The sequence below is a fragment of the Lissotriton vulgaris genome, chromosome 11, assembly GCF_964263255.1.
Source record: "Lissotriton vulgaris chromosome 11, aLisVul1.2, whole genome shotgun sequence".
In the NCBI taxonomy this organism is placed as follows: Eukaryota; Metazoa; Chordata; class Amphibia; order Caudata; family Salamandridae; genus Lissotriton; species Lissotriton vulgaris.
In genome coordinates this window covers 752,541,396-752,563,665 of record NC_141699.1, presented here as the reverse complement: position 1 = coordinate 752,563,665, position 22,270 = coordinate 752,541,396, and the positions used below count along the sequence as shown (strand labels likewise).

General features: G+C 51.6%; 1 protein-coding gene across 1 annotated transcript in view; it reads left to right on the top strand.

Annotated features, from left to right (window-relative positions):
- LOC147683454 (diacylglycerol O-acyltransferase 2-like) overlaps positions 1 to 22,270 on the top strand; it is a 421,011-nt gene that overhangs the window by 324,557 nt on the left and 74,184 nt on the right. The window contains exons 6-7 of the mRNA XM_086943875.1: positions 1,034 to 1,238; positions 20,838 to 21,012. Of these exons, the coding sequence (XP_086800001.1) occupies positions 1,034 to 1,238; positions 20,838 to 21,012 (380 nt within the window). The remainder of the gene's footprint in view (positions 1 to 1,033; positions 1,239 to 20,837; positions 21,013 to 22,270) is intronic.

The following is a 22,270-nucleotide window of genomic DNA, read 5'->3' as shown; positions in this document are numbered from 1 at the left end:
ACATTGTTCTACATTCTGTCCATCAACTGTGTTTTTTGCAATTTTCACCCCGAGTGTGCTGGGCATACTCAGACGTGAGTCCCAGGCTCTCCACACCACTGGAGTCAAGCTATCCAGGCTGATGAAGGCTGATAGCCAGAAACCGGTCCTTGGAGGCTTGATTCCGGTCTGGGAAAGACATGGCTTGGCAGTTCGGACTGGACTGTTCCCATGAGGCACAGGGTCAGAGCTCATTTGCATATAGCCAGTGTCTAACCCAGGGTGGTGTGGAGTGCAAAAAAACGATGGATTTAGGCCCAGATCCTTGTACTGGGGTGAATGTATGACATTGTTCTACATTTTGTCCATCAACTGTGTTTTTTGTGAAGCAGAATAGAGGCAGACAGGCCAGATTATTCGGGCCACTCACTGAAAATCTTTCATCAGGTTAAATGGGATATGGATTATGGAGTAAGCTTTGTGAAGAGCTACTGAAACCATAAAACACCCCAGCAGGACCATAGTAAACTCTGTAATGCCTCGATGGCTGCTGGCTCTTTATGAAATCAATCTGACTTCTGAGGCTGAGGATTGAATATATATCTTGAAGGTATTTTGGCATCGCTTCTCATTTACTACTATGGGAACTCAGATTCAAGTGCGTCAGCAGCAGAAGGGGAAGACAGTGCGCCCTCATTCTCCAGTTGCCTTGGCGCATCAATTAGGTCATCCATGTGGCCAGCCAAAGACACTGTCTCTTACCATGATGTAAGTAAACTGAGACAAAAAGAAATTGAGGGGAGGAGTTACGTATGCCTCATTATGGAGGCGGCTGTAACGATTGGCAGAATTTTAGGGATTGGTACCCAAATTACGGATTGGTATGAGGAAGTGGAACAATGGGATAGCACACCTTACCGCAGGTCATATAGCACAGGTCATGGGGGTGGGTGATATTTGTTTGCAAATCTTGTGCAATTTTTATATGAAATTGTGCTTCTCACTCTTAGTAAATATTGGGATTTTTTTGCATTTCATTTCTCTGTTTTCCCAGCTTTTGAAAACTTCGGACCTCGACCCACGTCAAAATTATATATTTGCCTGCCATCCCCATGGCATTATGAGCATTGGCGCTTTCTGCAATTTTGGAACGGAGGCAACTCGATTTTCCAAAGCTTTTCCAGGAATAAAAACATTTCTGACAACATTAAATGGCAATTTCCGCGTACCGTTGTTCAGGGATTATTTGATGGCAGCAGGTAAGTGGTTAAATGATGAATTAAAGAACAGTTTTTTATTGTGAAAAATTCAAGTTGATTTACATTTCTTTTACAAAATACTGATTACTATCCCATGACTCATGAGTAATCCTAATAGAGAACACAAAACTCGTTAAAGGGCTTATCTATAAATACTTATGTTTAGAATGTTGTCGTTATTTTTTCAGTTTTGCATAAAATGTATTTTACTTTTGAATAATTATGTTTTTTTACATTTTGTACATACATTTATTATGCATATTATTTAGGCCTCTGAAGGGGACCCAGGGGAACATTAAACACTAGAATTGTTTTCCAGTAGCATAAAGGACAGCACTTTTTTGCTGGAATAAAAGGAGGTTATGTTACTTTGTATCTCAGGTAGAAAGAATTCAAATACAGATAGATACATATAGACAAAGTGGTAATGAGCACATATCCTAATTTGTTTTTATCAAAGTTTAATTTTATATTTTCGTATTAATCAGACTAATTGCCTACTTTCTTTAAAATTCCATTGCCTGCAGCACAAAAGCCTTTAAATATGCTAGATTTTAGAAGTACATTCCTGTGTTTTATTTATGAAAACAAATTTAGTCAGGCAATTTTTAAATCATATTCCTCACAATAAATTTGGGAAGTCTGCAACAAGGGGTACAATCACTAGACAGGTTTTGGCCACAATTAAGATATGTTCCTCATTAGCTGGAGAAACGTTACAAGCAAAATGAAGTGCACAATTTACAAGGAATAACGTTGCTTCCTCAGTTTCATTAGTATACATAAGAAAAGTATCTGTAAATGATATCTATAGTGCAGCTACATGGTAATGAATGCACAATTTTACAGAACACTACACAGTGGGATAATGTTAAAGCATTTATTTGCAAAAGCCTCCTTGTAGGAAACCGCTGTATAATTGATGCACACGCATGTGCGTCTGCAACAGTTCAGGTTTCAAAAGAAACTAGCTACTTACATGTGACAGTAGATTTGCAGATTACAGATATTCCAGAATCACTTGTGATCCTACCTCAAATCAGGTGAGGAGGAATAGTCCAAATGAAGACAGCAATAAGACAATATATGAGACAGAAGTGACCCATCAAACACCAATGGGAAAAAAAGAATCCAAAGAGGATGGTCATACAATAGCGTATTGTGGGCTCACATTCCGCTTTACAAGAGTCATACTGACTCCTCCAATGGGCAGCAACCACAGTAAAAAGCTATTTTTTTACAAAGAATATTTTGGACTCAACGGCTAGATAGCGGAATAATGCGCAGCATGTGAATCTAGACCAGCCTCAAACCATAAAACTATATTTTCAGGTATTGTATTGTACTGCAACATTTATATAGCTCTCACTATCCCTATGTGGGGAGCTGAACTGCTTGCCTACATGAGCAGCATGCAACACCTTGGAGGGTGTGTGGTTGGAAGTGTGCTGTTTGTATTTTGATCCTATGTGGGAGTGTTTCCATGCGTGAGGCAAAATTAGTGTCATATGGTTTTCATTAAGCTGACAGCTTTTAGCAACTCTGCAGATTTGTTTACTGTATTCGTATGATCATCATCTACTTTGCTGGCTACTGCACTGTTATTTCCATTTTGAGACATTTTGTTTAGCTAACGTTTATAGTCTTGAACCGGCATAGGGTGGAGGGAGAAATTGAGGACATATCTGTTGTGATGGTCTTTGTTATATCATTAAATATCCTCATTGGGAGGGGCGTGGCCAGGTGCCAACGAAGATGGCCGCCTAGTACCCGAGCTCCGCCGGGACGACTGTTGTCCCCACGAAATCCGTCCGTGGATCCTGGTCGGAGCGCCCTGAAACGAGCGCACCGGCTCCCTTAAGAGAAGCGCTGCTGATCAGCGCTTGGAGCGGAGATCAAGCTCTTACCAGGGCCGAATCGCCGCCACGCTGCCTGCTGCGGCCAGCCCCACGCGTCAGACCTGGAGCCCGAGAGCCGGCACTGCGAGGAATTGAGGCCCCGGCTCGCGGCCTACGCCTCGGCGATTGAGAAGGGCGAGATATCCGGAGCCTCGGCCGGAGACGGCTTTGCCCAGGCCGCTTGAGGCGAACTGTGGGTCCCTGCACCCGCTGGCGAGAGGGACGGAGGAGCTGACAAGGGGCTGTGGGAGCCCTGACCCGCGGCGGCGCCGGCCATCTTGGGCGCCGGCTGACAAGCCCGAGTGATACACCACCGAGGGACTCCCGCGCTTGCACCCGGACCGGGGCGGTGAACCTGTGGAGTGTACCTGAGAGCGGCGATTGAGTGAGGAGAGGACTGGACGGCTGGAGGGGCGGGCCGCGGCCCCTGGGTGTCGTGTGGGAGGCCCGCCTGAGATCCCCGCGGCCGGGCCAGAGACTTGACCGAGGTGTTCGCTGGGAAGGGCCCGACAAAGTGAGAGGTCCTATAGCCTGCTGCGGTGCGAGGCCGCCCCAGGGGCCGACTAAGCAAGGGATAGCCGGTTGGTGGTCTGACTGCCGGCCTGGGGGCCCCCCCCTGCGACCTTCACGGCTACCCACGAGGCGCCGGTCCCTGCCTACTCTGCGGCCTACCTGACCAGCCCAAGCCAACCCATCACGCAGGAACGACCAAAGCCGCTACCGGCCGCTGGCCAATGTCGCGGGGACTGCGGGAGCTAGCGCCAAAATCCACGATGAGGCCTAAGCCGGGAGTCACGACCCAGACAAACAAACTCGATAAATACGCGGTGGCGACTGGCCCCTCGCAGTCTGGAGCTAAGGGAGGGAGCACCACGGACGCAGCGGAGCCCTCCTTGACCTCTATAATGGCCGCAATGCAAACGCTTGGTACCACTCTCGAGTCCAAAATGGACAAGATAACGATCGAAGTGAACCTGCTACGCACTGACCTTGGCAAGACCACCGAAAGGTCTAAGACCAACGAGACAGACATTGGGGCGCTTCAGGCTACCTCGAAACGGCTGGAAGGGCGAGTAAACAAACTAGTCCACCAACACCGCCTAATGGCCCAGAGGCTCGAGGACCAGGAAGGGAGGGCCAGACGGAGTAACATACGCGTCGTGGGTGTGCCGGAGGATTCAGAGGTGTTTCTGGAGGACTTAATCCTACACCACCTTCGGCCCAAGAGACTCTCTAAGTTTTTCACCATCGAACGGGCCCATCGGGCCCTGGTTCCTAAGCCTAAACCAGGTGCCCCGCCGCGAACAATCATTGCAAAGATTCTGAACTACCGCGACCGGGATGCCATCCTTCAGGCGGCTAGGCAACAGGGTGACCTACAGTACGAGGGGACTACCATCCTCTTCTTTCCTGACTTCACGTTGCAGGTCCAGCAGGAACGTCGTTCGTTCATGGGAGTGATGAAGGCGGCACTCAGAGAGCGAGGCATCAAATATATGATGTTCTTCCCTGCGAAACTCAAGATTATATCGGGGGGGAAATCCTGATTCTTCAACTCGCCGGAGGCAGTCCAGGAGTGGCTCGATGGGCAGGCGCCGGAGGCCCCGGCAACCCAGAACCGCGACAACTGGAGGGAAACCGGAGCCCCATCCCCAGGATTGCCGGCGGAGAAATCAGCCGGAGACGATCAGAGCCAGAGGTCGTGGCGTTCCAGATCTAACAGTCCTCGCTGGGACCCTCTTCAGGACAACACAGCACGGTGAGATGTTGGACGGCTGAACCACGCCGCGTCGAACAGAGCTCCACGGGCGTCCACAGTGGTAAGACTCTGGGTCACTAACGGGGGAAGCGGACGCACTCATCCATGACTGATGTACTTTTGAGCTGACTCCCGTAATGTCATAGACTTCAGGGACCTATAGTTGTGGGGACACTGGCATGGCGGCTGGAGTTGGGACTGGCACACGTGCCCACGAACAGTGTTTCCTCGGGGGGGAAGTGGTTTACTCTCTCCGGGGTGGGGTTGGGCGACAGGCGCTCTGCTAATTGGGGTTGTGGGTAGTTTGAAGCCTACAGAGCAGGGAGCAGGGTGGGGGGGTTGTTCAAAGAGGTGGGAGGTTACATGGGGGGGACCGGAAACAAGGGCTACAGGCCCACTGAAGGAGACGAAGTTTGCACAGGACATGCATGTTGGGGGGACAATGGGGAAGGGAGGGGAGTTGGGTTTTTTTTACGGTCAGGTGTAGTTTGCTATGTCAGTCTCGACCCGTGCACCAGAAAGCGGGTTCAAGCTCTCACACACAGTAACGGTTATGGCTAGGAGGTGGGAAAAAAGTCTCAAAGTCCTGAGCTGGAACGTTAACGGGCTAGGAGACAGGCTCAAACGCACCATAGTCCTGCAGTTTATTAAAAGGCATCAGCCGGACGCAGTACTGCTACAAGAAACGCACCTCATGGGAAACACATGTCAGGCCCTTAACAGGTGGGGGTACACCCTTGCAGCTCACTCAGGCTTTACCTCAGGCTCCAGGGGGTGGGGATCTTGCTGTGTCGATCACTGCCTATCCACATAGACCACACTGAGTCAGACCCGCAGGGCCGCTTTGCAGTGGTGTCCGGCAGATGAGAAGGACGTCGCCTTAACCCACTCTCAGTATACATCCCACCGGGCCTTCAAACCCAAGCATACACAGACCTGGGCACAATGCTACTCTCCCTCCCGGACGGCCACTTGGTGATGGGAGGTGACTACAATGCTGTAGTGTCAGGCACCCTGGACAGACATCCCCCCAGAGACATACCACAAGGGTGGCTGACACACTTCCTTGAAGCCTTCGGGCTCACTGACGTCTGGCGGCTGCTGCACCCGGCAGAGGCCCAATACACCTTCTTCTCCGGTCCACACCACAAATTCTCGCGTCTTGACTACATCCTTACTCTACTACAACATGACATGACGATACATGTAGCAACACACCTAACACGCGGCATATCTGACCATTCGCCAGTTTTCACGCACTTAACGTTTGGGACTCGACGAGAGGGCTGTGTCGCACCAATCAGTGCTTGGCACCTGAAGAACGAGGAGACTAGGAAAGCACTTACAAAATCAATCACTCACTACTTTGAAAGCAACGTAGGGTCGGTGGACTCCCCTGTCACCATATGGGAGGCCTTCAAAACCGTGCTCAGGGGGGAGGCGCTGTCGACCATTGCAGGTAGGCGGAAAGATAGGGAAAGACAGGTTGCCACAGTAGAAGCAGACCTGGCAGAGCTGGAGAGGGAAGCGACTGAAGATAGGGCAACTGACGCGCAGCATAGGTTGAGGCTCAAGACCACTGAATACAGGTAGCTAGTCACGCAGGAAGCTCAAACGGTAGTCAGACACAAAATGGGGAGGATATATGACCAGGGTGACAAGGCTGGGAAACTAATAGCCTGGCTCGACAAGCAGCAACAGGCCAGTAGAGTAGTTCCAGAACTTTTAACAACCTCGGGGACCGTAATAACTGAACCCCGGGAGATAGCGGCGGAATTTGCACGGCACTACAAGCAGGTATACAGCCGGGAATCTGACCGTCCAGAGGAGGACTCGGTGGCCCTCCTTGCGGACATCCGAATGCCATGCCTGTCGGAGGACGACCGAGAAGCCCTTGAGAGCCCGCTCGAAATTTCCGAGCTGCAACGCGCAATTGTCGACCTCCGCCTGGGCAAGGCCCTAGGACCCAACGGGCTCCCAATAGAACTCTACAAATTACAGCCGGACGCCCTTAGCAAACACCTAAAGCCCATGTTTGATGAAAGTAGGGAGGTGGGAATCTTGCCACGAGATCAGCGCCTGGCAACGATAGTGGCGCTACCTAAAGAGGGAAAGCCCAGAGAGTTATGTGCCTCATACAGGCCGATCTCGCTGCTAAATGCGGAGCCAAAAATTCTGGCCAAAACACTCGCAAATAGACTCCAACCGGTCCTGTCCACCCTGGTCCATCCGGACCAATCAGGGTTTGTGCCCCGCCGCAACACCGCGCTCAACATTCGCCGCCTAAATGGGGTACTCGGGCAGCGGCATAGGCTGCAAGAGGACGCAGTGGTGGTCTCCCTAGATGCCACCATGGCATTTGACACCCTAGAGTGGCCTTACATGATCGCAGTATTGCGAAAATTGGGCTTTGGACCGAATTTCATATCATGGGTGCGCCTCCTTTATACCGAACCATTGGCCCAGGTGGTGGTAAATGGAAAGGCGTGCGAAGTCTTCGCCCTCGAGAGAGTAACTAGACAGGGCTGCCCTCTCTCTCCCCTCCTATTCGCGCTCTCCCTTGAGCCGCTCGCGGCCTGGATAAGACAGGATGTGTACCTTAAAGGTATAGCCTGGACGGACGGATGGGAGGACAAGATCTTCCTCTACGCCGATGATATCCTTTTGTATCTGACCAGACCGCGTAGATCTATCATGGCAGCGCTCAACATCCTTGCAAGCTTCGGTCGAAACTCGGGGTTCCGGGTAAATTGGAACAAATCCAACCTTTATGTGCTGCACGGAGACCCCCCGAGACTCCCAACCACCTGCCCCTTGACGGTGGCAGCGGACGGCTTCCAATATCTGGGAGTCTTCATCTCCACAGACAAGACTGTGCTTTATGAACGCAATCTACTCCCGCCCCTCAGACGTCTCCAACAAGAAGCTAAGTCATGGCAGAAACTTCCACTGTCGTTGTTAGGCCGAGCGGCCCTTTTTAAAATGGTGGCGCTGCCGAGGTTTCTCTACGCGCTGCAGAATTACCCTGACTTAGTACCCAACTCATACTTTGCAGCAGTGGAAGCGGCGCAGCGGCGCAGCGGAGCCTTCTTTGGGCCGGTGCACCTAGAATTGCCTTACACAAACTCACGCTGGGGTGGTACGATGGCGGGATTGCTCTTCCCGACATCCGCAAATACTACTGGGCGGCTCACCTATCGGCTGTAAATCAAGGGACTTACAGTGCCGGGGATGACCCTGGGTACAGCATGGATAGATGGCTACTCCCTGGGGGGAACTACGAGATTGCGCTCTACTCTAAGCCGGGAAGACACCACCTCACCGGACCGACCCAACACTCAGTACGCATATGGCACAGTGCCCAGAAAAAGCTAGGGTGGTCTGATGTCCTCACTATGTCCACACCTCTATGGGCCTCTGAAAAACTGGGCACCCTAGGGCGCACCAAGGGTTTCCGCAACTGGGACCTGATAGGAATCTCACAAATCAGGGACCTCTGGGGACCGACAGGAATCCACATGTTCGCACACCTGCAAGAAACATACGACCTGGCACACACCGAACACTTCCGATACCTACAGGTGCGACACTCCCTACTGGCAAACATTCCACCAGATACTGTCCTTCCTCAGGCCTCCCCACTGGAGGACAGATTGCTAGACGGGCACATCCCAGAACACGCCATCTCCCTCACATACAAAAAGTTAATCAACAATCCCCCAGACACTCTCCTTCCCTTGAAAGAAAAATGGGTCGCAGACGGGCTAGAGATAGACGAGGAAGAATGGTCGTATGCTCTCGCCTCACCGAGGGAGGTAGCGATCTCGGCCCGATTAAGGTTAATCCAGCTGAAAATCCTCCACAGGGTCTACATCTCATGTACCAGGCTGGCAGCGATGGGGAGAGGTGGAGAAGGGCTTTGTAGACGGGGCTGTGGAGGGATAGGCACCTTCTTCCACATACTCTGGGAATGTTCAAAAGTGCAAGGATACTGGAGATGGGTGGTGCACTGTATGCAGGAGGTTTGGGACGTTGAAATCCGTCTTGAGGCTAAGAGATGTCTCCTGAACATCTGGGAACCCACAGACCTGTCGTCCAAGGGGAGAACTTGGGTGACTCTTGGGCAAATGGTGGCAAAGAGGAATATTGCGAGACTGTGGGGTGCCCCCAATCCACCAAAACTGAGGGATTCGCAAAGCGACATGGATAGGTGCATGCTGCAAGAAAAGACGGTATACACGGCAAGAGGATGCCCCCGTAAATGGGGAGAAATCTGGTCAAACTGGAACGAATTTAGGGGTCATATATGCGAGCCTCCCCATGTCCCACGGGTTGGCTCCGAAGACTTAGACTAATCTGTTTTTTTTTTTCTTTCCCTGTAAGCGTTACCCGCATGCAATGTACATTACAGAAGCATTACTGGTGCTGAAACAGACTCCTGGTGCAACTCACTGACCACTTTATTTCTTATACCTGACAGGGAGGGGTTTGTTGGATGTTGGGGGTTGCTAAAAACAAAAAACCCTGTTCTACTGCACTGCATCCTGCCGTATATGCCCTGTTTCACCACGCGAGCTGACAGGCGCTTCTTTAACATCATTGTTTGACGCCACCGGGCCCCCGGGATGCCGGTTCCAAGGCTGTGTACACCCGAAGATCGCTTCCTAATGATTGCACATGACGCTGCCGGCCTCCGGGTTGTAGACGTAAAAAGCAGTGTATTGAATATGCGATGAAATAAAGCAGTTTGAACGCCCACATTTTTTAAAAAAAAATATCCTCATCGGGAGATGCCAAGAGGCGGTCATTGTATGTAGCAGGTTAGGACCAGATGTGGTGGGTTAAATTAAAGTCCACCATTGGCCAGCATCGTGTGGCAGATCTCTTCAGTAATTCCATCCATGTTCATTTGGTGATGCTTTATTGCGGTATACGTGTACAGTCCTGGGTGGTGGACGTGACCCATAATGGGATTCTCTTATGTTAGTGTAAGAGCATCAAACAGTACAAGGGAACAATTAAGCAGCCTGTATGAGCTACAACAAAGTGACTAACAGCTGAGAATTATGGCATTACTATTAATGTGGGACAGAAGGGTCATATATGACTTGACATTACTATATGCTACCCATGCTAGACATAGATCACAGGTTGTAATGCTCAGTGGGTTTTAGATGTATTATTCTGAGTTCTATTTCCGTAGTTCAGTAGTTATCTTGTATGTAAATATATTTTTTCAGCCTGAATGGCATGCACAGGCTAACATACTCAAGATGGTCACTACGCTTCTTGCTGAAATATTACATTGCCCAGTTATGTCTCGATTTCTATTCTAACCATTTTCAACCAATGAAACCCTGTCAGTGGGATTTCTATTCTGTGATTTCTATTCATAAAATATGCCCGATACATTAATGTTTACATTCAGTACTACTTTGAGTGAAGGAACAGATTCCTACCTCATCATGAGTGTTGGGGAGAGGGTTAACTCAGCTTTTCACACCTTAACCCAAAAGGATCAGAAAATGGAAGATCCAGGAATAGGTTTTCACATATTCTCTTGCTTGTGTTAGGCAGGCATACCCAATAGTAAAAATAAGCCAGTTCTCAGGACTTTCAGGGCAAATGTAACAATTCCTATTCAAATGTTCTCTAAGCACTACATTTTTCCATGTACTCCCAAGCTTGGTTTACAGTAGAAGTGTGGCTTGTTCAATGAGGCACTGCTTCAAGAGACATATAAACAGATGAAATACAATATAGGATTTTAGAGGAAGAATGTACACTGTCCTCCAATGCGATCTCTGTCCATAAAAACGTTTGTCCTCTAGTACCAGACAAAAGCTTAGCAAACTGATGGAAAAACAGTAGCTAAAAGTATGACACATCTTTCCTAATAAAACATCTTACCTTAGCCATAAAAAACCTTAATATGAGTTTAAAAATTATTTTAAACTCTTTATGCTGTATTCCTGATAGTAAACAAAGGGCACTGATTTTGCTTCATGGACATATTTGTTCCATTAATTTTGTAACAAAATACAAAAGGTGAACCGTTCCAGTGGGCTCTATTTTTATTCCGTAGTAAATTTACCAGATCAAAGGTTGAGTGCACTGTGATCACCTCAGTAACACGACGCTCAGGCAGAAGGAGTGTTCGTTGGGATTTTTAATAGTCAGTCTATGATGTACAGAAAACTATTTGGGCAAACGGCAAACTAGGGATATTTAATAAACTTTCGGTAGTCCTTTCTTAGTCCAAAAAATAGAAAAGATGTAATGTCCATATGTTTTTGGGGTTCTCTCTCCTTCTCGGGCGCTACTGTTGGGTATATCTATCTACTCTTATTCTGGTCGTCCCGCAAGGTCACGGAAGGAGAATAGGAGCAGTGACCCTCAAAAATAAAAAAAATAAACAGAACTCAATAAAGCCGTCCTATCTTTCATTTATTACCGTCACCATCACCCGGGAGATGTGAGTATGGGGTCAACTTGTGCCAAGAAAGGGATGTGCTGGTCCCCCTTTGATAGACAAACAGACAATGGCAAGCCCTCAGTGTCCCAGACTCCACCGCCCTGTAGTGAGGTTTTTCACAAAGGGTACTTGCCTTCTGCCACGGCCCTCCTGGGTCGTGGCAGTAGGGGTCTTGCAGCCCTCCTCCTCGGGTCGGTCAGACCTGCATGTGGTGCCTCTAGGCGGTAGGGTCAAGGATTCTTCTCCTGGGCTGTCCTCACGCTTTAAGCTGGGTTGGACCTCCCGGTCCTCCAGGGGCTTCTCTCCTACCTCTGCCTCCTCTGCTACAGCGTCCTCTTCAGCTTTCTCCCCCTCCTTGGTGTCCTGTCTCGATCCTTCGGCATCGGGGTTCTCTTCTGTTCTATTGAGAGAGAGCACAACCTCACTTCTGCCCTTTTCAGTCCTGGCATCCCGACGGCTAGAGCGCTAACCTCCTCTTCTGGGAGACTGGTCGCGGGCGCCATCTTGGAAATCCCGCTCAGGCGCGCGATGCGGGATTACATGCACCCTTGATACTTCTGTAAGTAGTAAATGGTTCCCAAGACCATTAGCTCTATTTTTGCTCTGGTTCAAAGTTCATATAACCTGGCACCCACAATGTGCCCATTCCCAAAGAGAGTAGGGTTCAAGAAATATTAAAATGAATGAAATATGAATTGTGTTGAGGAGGCCTGCATACCTTAATATAGACTTATAGCCCGCCATAGAGGGCTATACCGGCTATTAAAGGCCCTCTCCAGGGTTAAAGGCCCCAGCCGAAGGCGAGGGCCTTTTACAAGGGAGAGGGAATTTAATAGCTGATACAGCCCAGCTACGAAGGGCAGAATGTTCTAACAAAAAAAAAACAAAGCCTTATGGAAACGTGAGGGGATTGGAATCCCCTCAGGCTCCCTGAAGCCTTTGTTCACAGCCAGAGCTGTGAACAAAGAACCATTGGAATGTTGGAGCTCCAGGCTTATACCAGCCATTATAAGCCCGGAGCACTCCATTGTTTTCAATGGAGCTCCCAACATTCCAACGTTCTGATATGTGAAAATGAAGAAACCATAAAAAAATGCATTCAAATCCCAAAAATCAAAAAAGAAGTAATAAGATTCATTACCCGCTAATTAAAAATGGATATAGGATAGAATAAGAGTTAAAGTAGCTTATGGTTAGTGTAAAATGATTGGTTAGAGCTAGCGTTAGGTAAAGAGTAAGGTTTAGTGTTAGGATTGGGTTAAGAGTCAGAAAAAGGATAACAGTAAGGGTAAGAGTTTAGGGTTCATGATTAGGTGAGTTATTAGGTTAACATAAGTAAAAGAGAGTTAGGATTAGAGAAGCTCAGGGTATGAGTATTATTTACGATTAAGTTTGATGCCAAGTTTTGACATAATGGCATTCTTCATTGTGAGTCCTTTGTTATGGTTGGCCTAATGCAAAATGAAAAAATAATGTGTATGGTTTCTTCATTATGGGATTAGAATTATAGAATGCTTTATTATGGCATTCTTCATTTGCACATAGATCCCTGCACACACCTGATACACAGCAGAATCTAAGCGTTAGCCTGGGGTGCAGGGGGTATCTTCAAAAGAAGGGAAACAGGGGGTGGCTAAGATGGCGGCCAGGGTGGACGTGTAACCGCGGAGCTCCTCGCCCTGGTCCCTTGTAACCCCCACTAAAACCCTGATATCTAGCGCATCTGGCCCCCCCACACACCGCTACCCATGCGGCACGCTGTGGGGTGCACCTGGAACCCCCGAAAACAGCCCCGGGGGACGACCGCTGCAGGCCTTTGCCGCCGCCGCACTACAGGGCGGGAAGGTGACGAGATCCAGGCCCCGCGCTCGGCGGCTCTACCTCGGCCTTGTGGTGGCTGGACGTTGCTGCGGAGCGGCGCGGGGGTGACATGGACTGCTGCCTGGTGACGCGACCCCCCCCGGAGCACAGAAGACCTGCGCTGCTGTCACTGGCGTGCTCAAGCGGCCCCGGGACTGGCCCGCGGCACTGCCCGGGAGTGCCTCTAATTTAGTCCCCGGCTTGGGCCTGCGCGGACCCCGGACCTGCCGGCGGAAGTGTGTGCACCCCGAGTTGCCCCGGCGGGGAGGCTGGCGGCGGACCGGAGGGGGCCTCAGCGCACCATCTCAGGGGCCCCTGGGTCTCTGCTTGATCGCGGACAGAGGAACGGCTGACGCCCGGAGCGGACTGGGCCTGGAGGACGCTACACGCTAGGCCCCGGCTTGGGCCTTCACAGCGGTGTGAGGCAGTGGACACACAAGACCTGGTGCCTGCCCGGCCCCCCCCGGCTCCGCACGGCGCCCTATCTGGGACTCTGCACACCGGCTGTCGCCTGCCCGAACCGGACCGCCGGACCCCGCAAGCAGCTGAGAAGGCCACGGGCGGTCCGACGCCACCCAAGGTGAGGAGCTTGGGGAACTCGGGGGGCCTGTGGTCGCGCCCCCGGCGGGAGGAGAGTTGCTGTGGGCCCGAGACCCGCCCTGCGCGAGGCCCTGGGACACTTGCTGGTGGTGCACGAGGGGTTGTGAGTTGTGCTTGAACTGCACCCTGATACCGCATTAGGAGCCCAGCGGACCGGCTACCCTCCACCTGCACGGCCGGCTCCTGCCCACGGGGTGGAGGCCGGACCCCGAGGGAGGTGAGCCGCACCCCATACTCCCCAGCGTTCCGGGCCACGCCGGGGGCCACGCGGGTGCCGAGATCGGTGGGCCCCCCTGACACAACACCTTCACTGCGCTGGGACGTGGACAGCCCGATTTCTCGCCCACCTATGTCGAGCACTACACGCAGAGGGGGTCGTCCGATCAATGAACTCTTCATGAAATCCTCCTCTAAATCGGGGAAATCCCAATCGCCCACGATGCCGGCGACTCAGACTGTCACCCCGACCAAGGAGCCTGCGGAAGCCCCCATCACGAAATCGTTCCTAGAGTCCCTCTTCAACACGCTACGTGAGGACTTCCAGACTCTGAAGCAGGACATGGTGAGTGAGCAGAGGGAGCTGCGCCGGGACCTGGAGGGTCTAGGGGAAAGAGTGATGGCGGTGGAAGAATCGAATCAGACCCGCGGTGACGACCTGGTGCTCCTCCAGCAGGAAGTCATCCGTCTTCAAGAGCAACAGGTAGGCCTCCAGGCCCACGCGGAGGACCTTGAAAACCGCTCTCGGCGGAACAATATAAGGGTCCGGGGAGTGCCATTAAAAGCGGAGGGGGACAGCGTCACGGAGTATCTCCAAGACCTCTTCCGAGAGGTTCTCAACGAAGCAGCCGACTTCCCCATTCGCATTGACCGCGCTCACCGGGTGGGGTTGCCTCGCCGAGCTCCAGCCCCCCCACCGGACATTTTAGCGTTTCTCACGGACTTTCCCCTGAAAGAGAGGATCCTACGAGACGCGCGCAAAGCACAACCCATCCGATTCCGAGGCCATCCCATTGAACTGTATCAAGATCTCTCGGCAATTACTCTGCAGAAGCGCAAGGATTTCAGAGTGGTCACCACGTTCCTGAGAGACAAGGGGGTGCCCTACTCCTGGGGTCACCCGTTCCGTCTGACCTTCAAATGGGAAGGAACCTTGCACCAACTCCGTTCGCTCCAGGACACCTGCGCCCTGTTGGGTATTGAGCTCCCCGACGACAACTCGGATGGGGCTTCCTCTCCGGGGTTATCGCAAGCAACCCGACCCCGCTCGACTGAGGGAGCCTGGCAGCAAGTGAGGAGACGTCGAGGCCCTAAACACACCCACCGCCCAGACCCAGGAACGATCGCGAAGGACAAGGCCGCGGCCATTGAGGAGGTCGTTAAGGACACCACTGCTAAACCCTGAACTGTGCACTGATGGGGGGGCCACACTCACATTGCTACTCCGTAGTGGGGGGGAGGGGCGGGAGGCCTCACTGGCTGCCACTGCCACACTCCACTTCACCTTTTTTACGTACAGGCCTGATTTGACTTTGGATAGGCCTGGGACTATGACTTTGGGTCGGGGGCTACAAGTTGGGGTTAAGGTGGGCAGGGGCGGGACAGGGAGTTGGGCACGGGGACATGGGGGAGTTGGGGGGAGAGGGGGTTCGGGGGAGGGGAGGGCCGGGGTCTGGGGTGGGTGGGGTGGAAGGTACTGGATCCCTCCCGGTGTGGTTCATTTACGTCGACGCAAATTGGCACGGGGACCTGGCGCACTTTGGGCACACCGCATACACCGCCAGGCCTACAATCTTCCTGTGAATGGCTAATCCTCCGCTGAAAATCCTCACCTTAAATGTGAAAGGGCTCAACAACCCCATAAAGCGCAGGGCCGTCCTGTCCTTTTTAGAAAACTCGGGGGCCGAAATCTGTCTGCTCCAAGAAACTCACTTACTCTCCAAAGACTGGCACAGGATGCGCTCCAGGGCATTCCCGACTCAACACTATTCCTCGACCCTTGAGAAGAAAGCGGGGGTGGCTCTGCTGGTGGCACGTCACTTCAAGGGGACAATGGGAGGCAAGGTGGCTGAAATTAAAGGGAGATTCCTGGCTTACACACTTCACATAGGTGGGCTGGACATGGTTGTTGGATCTCTGTACGCTCCAAATTCCAAGCAGGAACCATTTCTAAAGGGGGCGCTAGCAGACGCACTGCAACCCAATTTTGGGGCGGTACTGGTGGGAGGAGACGCAAACCTAGTGATGAATCCCGACATGGACAGGTCAGGCCACCGACAAGGGTTTGCTGGGGCGATCACACGAGAGGGGAGCCGATGGCCGTCAGAGGAGGGGTTCACAGATCTGTGGCGCGCGCGCCACCCCACCTCCCCGGGGTACACCTTCTATTCCCACGTGCACCGCACTTACGCACGCATTGATCATTTTTTTGGCAGGGCAGACGTGTCTTCCCTGACAGAAGATGTAGAGGTGCTCCCAGCGGCGCTATCGGACCACGACGCACTTCTATTGCACTTGCAGACCCCTGCGCTTAACAAACGCAGAGGTAGATGGCGACTCAACGACGCCCTCTTGCAACACAAGGGGGTGACACAGAGACTCCAAGTCCGCATCATAGACTATCTACAGACTAACGACACCCCGGAGGTTTCCCTGACTGCGGTATGGGGGGCACTTAAGGCGGTGGTGAGGGGCGAGCTGATTTCGGTGGCCGCGGCGGAAGCAAAGACGCGGAAGGAAAAGAGGCTTTCCCTGTCAGCACGGGTGCTTGATCTCGAACAAGCCCATAGCCGGACCGGAGCACCCAGGATATGGAGACAGCTCAAGGCGGTTAGGGCTCAGCTTGCCAGCTTAGACCTGGACAGAGCAGAGTACGCAGCCCTGAGGCTGCGCCACACGTACTATGTGGGGGGGAACAAAACGGGACGCCTACTAGCGAGTTGCCTTAAGGCTAAGACCCTGAAGGCGAAGGTAACCCCCGTCCACGCTCAAGATGGGACGATCGCCCAGGACGATGTCCACATAGCAGAAGCCTTCCGCGGGTTCTATGCCTCGTTGTACACGGCGGAAACCCCCGCCCGAGCAGACACTCGTTGACACTTACCTCCGGGACGCAGCGATAACGCCCCTGAACGAACACACCAAGGTCTCCCTTGACGCTCCCATCAGAACCGAGGAGGTCATCTCCGCGATCGCGCGTCTCAAGCCTCTAAAAGCCTCAGGCCCGGATGGCTTTTCGGCCACCTTCTACAAGGCTTTCTGCCCCCAAATCGCTCCGTTGTTGACCAGACTGTTCAATTCCTTCCAGGGTAGAGGTTCCATCCCCCAAGACATGCTGGACGCGGACATCGTGGTTATCCCTAAGCCGGGTAAGGACCCGTCCCAGTGCAAAGCATACAGGCCCATCTCCCTTCTCAACCTCGATCTAAAATTGTTCACAAGCGTGCTGGCTGCTAGATTGGGCCCGTGTCTACCGGGGATTATTGAGCCAGACCAGGCGGGATTTGTTCCCAATAGACAATGCTCGGACAACACTAAACGACTGCTCCATGTCATCGATAAAACTCATTACAATGACTCCGACGCGGTCCTCCTGTCGGTGGATGCCGAGAAGGCATTCGACAGGGTGGACTGGGGTTATTTGGACGCCGTCCTGATGCGCTATGGATTCGGAGACCGATTCCGCACGTGGGTTGCTAGCTGTTATGCCACCCCACAGGACAGGATCTTGGTTAACGGGGTACGTTCGGAACCCCTAGACATTAGAAGGGGAACCAGGCAGGGGTGCCCTCTCTCACCCCTGCTTTTTGCTCTGTACATCGAGCCCTTGGCCCAGCAGATCCGAGACAACGGGTCCATAAAAGGCGTCCATTTTGGCGGCGAACAACAGACCGTAAGCCTGTATGCTGACGACATCTTGGCGGCCCTTGAGGACCCCTCGACGTCGGTGCCGGCTTTCCTTTCAGAGGTGGAGCGCTTCGGGGAGGTGTCGGGGTTCAGGATGAACTTAGAGAAATCTCTAATCTTGCCCTTGGGTCGGAACGCGAAAGCAGCACGACATGACTACCAGACATATGGGGACTTAACAGTTCAGATGTCTATACCCTACTTGGGCATCTCTCTGACCCCGAGCACCACCCAAACGGTTGAGGAGAACTATACGACGTTGATCAATGCCCTCAATGGAGACCTTGCGAGATGGCGTCGTCAGCCGCTCTCCTGGCTGGGACGAGTAGCAGCGGTAAAAATGACCCTGCTCCCCAAGATCTTATACCTATTTCAGACCATCCCAGTTACGCCCCCGATCGGAGTACTCAAACAACTGCAGGACTCCATTACACACTTTGTGTGGGCGGGTAAGCGTCCTCGCCTCCGCAGAGACCTCAATACAAGAGCCACGGCGGAAGGCGGTCTCGGGGTGCCTGACCTCCTTCGCTATTTTCAAGCGACGCAGCTCCGCTACCTCTTAGAATGGAGCAGGCCCGAATCCGAAAAACGGTGGTTGTTTCAGGATCGCGCCATGGGCCAGATGTCCCTATGGAGGATCCCATTCCTGAGACGCAAGGACAGGCCCTCATACCTCAAGAAATCCCCCATCACGAGAACGGTGATGCAGATTTGGGACAACGTAGCGGTACCAAAAGGCCTCACCACATTCCCGTCCCCGATGTCCCCCCTGTTTAAAAACCCTGCGTTCCCTCCGGGTATGACTCCACGGTCATTCCCGCAGTGGCGTGACTCGGAATGCAAAGCGGCTGGCGATCTCTTCAACCCCGAGGGCTTTATGACAATCTGCACTTTGCAGGACTACTACACGCTCCCACAGATACAACGCTTCCAATACTTCCAGATTAGACACTGGCTTATGGAGAAAGACGTGCAACCTCAAGTTGGCAGACCCCTGACAGTCTATGAACGCTGGCTTCACACGAAACAAAACGACAGACACGCAATCACAGACCTGTACACGATGATCGGCCCACCTTCCCCTGCTGCTCGGTCGGTGGGACAGAACAGATGGGAACACGAACTAGGGCGCGCCTTCACAGATAGGGAGTGGCAGGACATCTATTTCAGGGCCCACCACACCGCCCGCAATGTAGCCAGTAAGGAAGCGGCGGTGAAAATAGCGTACTACTGGCACCTCACGCCTGCCCGGCTGCATCAGGGTAACCCACGCAGAGACCCCGGGTGCTGGAGGGGCTGCGGGCAACAAGGGACACTCACTCACATCCTATGGGAATGCCCAGAGGTTCAAGGGTACTGGGAGGAGGTGCTCCACAGCTTTGACAAACACTTCGACACCGAAATTCCCCGATTCCCGGCAAACACGCTCCTCGGCCTCCCCAACGCCATCACGTTCCCTCTGAAGTCGGTCAGGGGCAAACAGATGGGGCTGGCGATGGGGGCGGCCACCCAACATACCCTGTCACTTTGGGGCACCTCCAGGAAACCTACACACACGGGATGGCTTCATCGCCTATGGTACGTTATGGGTATGGAGAAAATACAGGCCTCCCTCACCCAAACACGGGACACATTTCTGGACATATGGCAGACCTTCGTCTCCCTCCTCTCGGAGGAGTTCCACGAAATCACTTGCCCAAAATATCTTAGAGTACTTAGACTTCCAAGAGATTTTCAAGGGGAACCTTGCTCACCTACCTAAGCGCCGCGGTCATGCCAGAAACGACAAACTGATGCCATCGCACTTATCACACCGGGGAGGGGGAACTGTGGGTGGGAATGGGGAGGGTAAGGGGGGGGGTGGGAAGTTGGATGTTTGATAGACTGGATTACCACTCGCTTCCGTATGCAGGGCCCTCCCGGCTCTGCAGGACATGTACTATTTAGCCTCCATGGACCCAGCCGATGGGAGAAGTGGGGTAGCAGCTCATGGCAGGGCGACCGCATGCTCGTCCGAGATGTTGATGTATCCTATGTATATTGTGTTAAACCTTCAATAAAAAGATTTAAACCAAAAAAGAAGGGAAACAGTCGGAAGGAACAATGCGGGCGGAGCCATGAGTGTTCCAACAACACAAGCGCTACCACGCTTGCCTTAACCACTCATATGCCTTAACCACGCATATGCGTTAAGGCAGTGCACAGTCTAGCTGTTGCTGGGAGGAAACAGGGAGGATTGGGAGAGGACAGGTAAATAGGGTGGCTGGGGCTGTGTTTTGTGGGCTGGGGGTAGTTTTTAAGGGTTGGGGTCGTTTTCAGGGCTGGGGAGTCTGGGTTGTTTTCGAGAGCTGAGGGGTCGGGGAAGTTTCTAGGGCTGGGGTGGGCGTCGGGTAGTATTTAGGGCTTAGCAGAGGGTGGGGTAGTTTTTTAGAGCTTGGTGAGCAGGGATGTTTTTAGGGCTGGGGGGGTTGGTTTTCAGGAGGAAGAGGGGTAGTTTTAGGTCTCAGGGTGGGGGCTTGAGGGCCGTTTTAGGGTCAAAGCAGGAGAGAAGGGACCAGGATACTTTTTAGGGCTTGAGGGGGGCCAGGGTAATTTTTAGAACTCTGGGGGGGCGAGGGGGTGTCAGGGTCGTTTTTTGGGCTTAAAGTTTTAAAGGAAGGTGAGGTCGTTTTTAGAGCTAGGGATGTTTAGGGCTCAGCGAGGGGGTTGGTTTTCAGGAGGGAAGGGGGTAGTTTTAAGTCTCACCTTGACTAATTTTACCTGTCATAAAACGCATTCAAAGCTGATGAACTTACGCTAAATAACTTTAAATGAACAATGTTTATCGTCACAACCAGTCTCCCAACTTCAGTAGCCATTCCAGTTCCTTCCTTTTCCACTATGTTTTGATTTTTTTTAACTGATATAATATTAACTTTTATAGTTTAGTTATGTTTTCTCTCGTGTGTGTCAGCACGTAAGGTGGATTTTATTGCACTTTTACTCCCCTATTTAGTATGCCATGCACAATATGCATCATATATTATTTACAACTCACTGAAACTCAATGTTTCTCCAAATAAACTTTAATTGTGAGATATTATTGTCTGTTTGTCTGCTTCCAGGTATATGTTCTGTGAACAACTCATCAATTGACTACCTTCTATCAAGAAACGGAACAGGAAACGCCGTAGTCATAGTAGTAGGGGGTGCAGCAGAAGCCTTAAACTGCACAAGCAAAGAACATATACTGACACTGAAGAATCGAAAAGGATTCATTAAAAAGGCTCTGACACATGGGTATGTATGCATGACTTGCATAGTGCTGGCTATTATGCAAAACAAGAAAGTGCTGTTCAGAATGAAGATTCTCAGTGGTAAGTGCAAGAGCACTGGGAAAGGTGAGGGGAACGGTGAACTAGCATCTAGGGCAGAGCAGTGGCGGCTCCTCCGCTAAGGTGGTGGAGTGTCGCCACACTGTTTCAGCAGTGTAAATAAAGGAAAAATAAAATGGTAATAACTCGTTATTATCATTTTATTTGTTCCTGCTGCCGCGTGTTTGCGGGGCGGGCTGCTCTGCTTTCAGAGCAGCGGAAGGAGTGGTAGGCACTCTGTAAGTGCACAATGGCACTGTTTGGTCAGCCCTCTCTGGCTAGCCAAACAGTCTAGCTCACTTTGCCTATTCTCCACCCACGCTTCATTAGAGCCTGGGTGGAGAACATGCCCAGGCTCGCATTCTCTGGCTGAGAGCCGAACCACGGCGTTCAGACCAGTCACAACGCTGCATTGCACCCCTGTCTCGTCACCCCCGATCCGTGCCAGCCGCCACTGGGGCAGGGTTCTCCAAAGTTAGTCCTGGATGGCCGGATCTATGCCAGATTTTTAAGAAAACTAAATTTATCTAAATGGGGATACGCTGCAAAGTTTTCATGGATTTGGCCCTCCAGGAGTGACTTTGGAGAACCTTGATCTAGGGAATGGTTTTATTGTGGAGAATGATTTGATCCTTACAGGCAGAGCTGCAGTAGTGGAATTGAGTGGCAGGCCGTGAGCGGGTGTGGAGTGGGAAGGAGTGAAGGGGTGGAGCCTTGTTGCTATGGACTGGGATAGCATTCCAGATCCTAAGAGGAGAATGGCTGGCAATCTATTCCTGCTTTCCAACCCCGATTTCTAGTCAGATGCTGCTTCTGTGTGTCGTAATTGCTTCAGGTACATTTTAAGGTCTTACTGAAGAATGCTTTATCTTTAATTACCATTATAATAAATGTACAACGAAGAGACTGTATGTATATATACACAGGTAAAAAACTCACGCGCAATATGAACCAAGTGAGCTTTGAGATTAAGTAATCGCTTACTCACAGATATTGCACTGATAGGGTATTACCTATAACTTGTATATGATAGTTCCCACATAAAAAAACAGACAAACAAAACTATTGCCCCTCATTGAAATATCCCATATTCCTCCAAGTATCAGAAAGCCATCCCTTCTGACTGTCCTTTATTTAAAAAACTAGACAAAATGCATAGGTATGTGTATTTCAAAAAGGGTCCC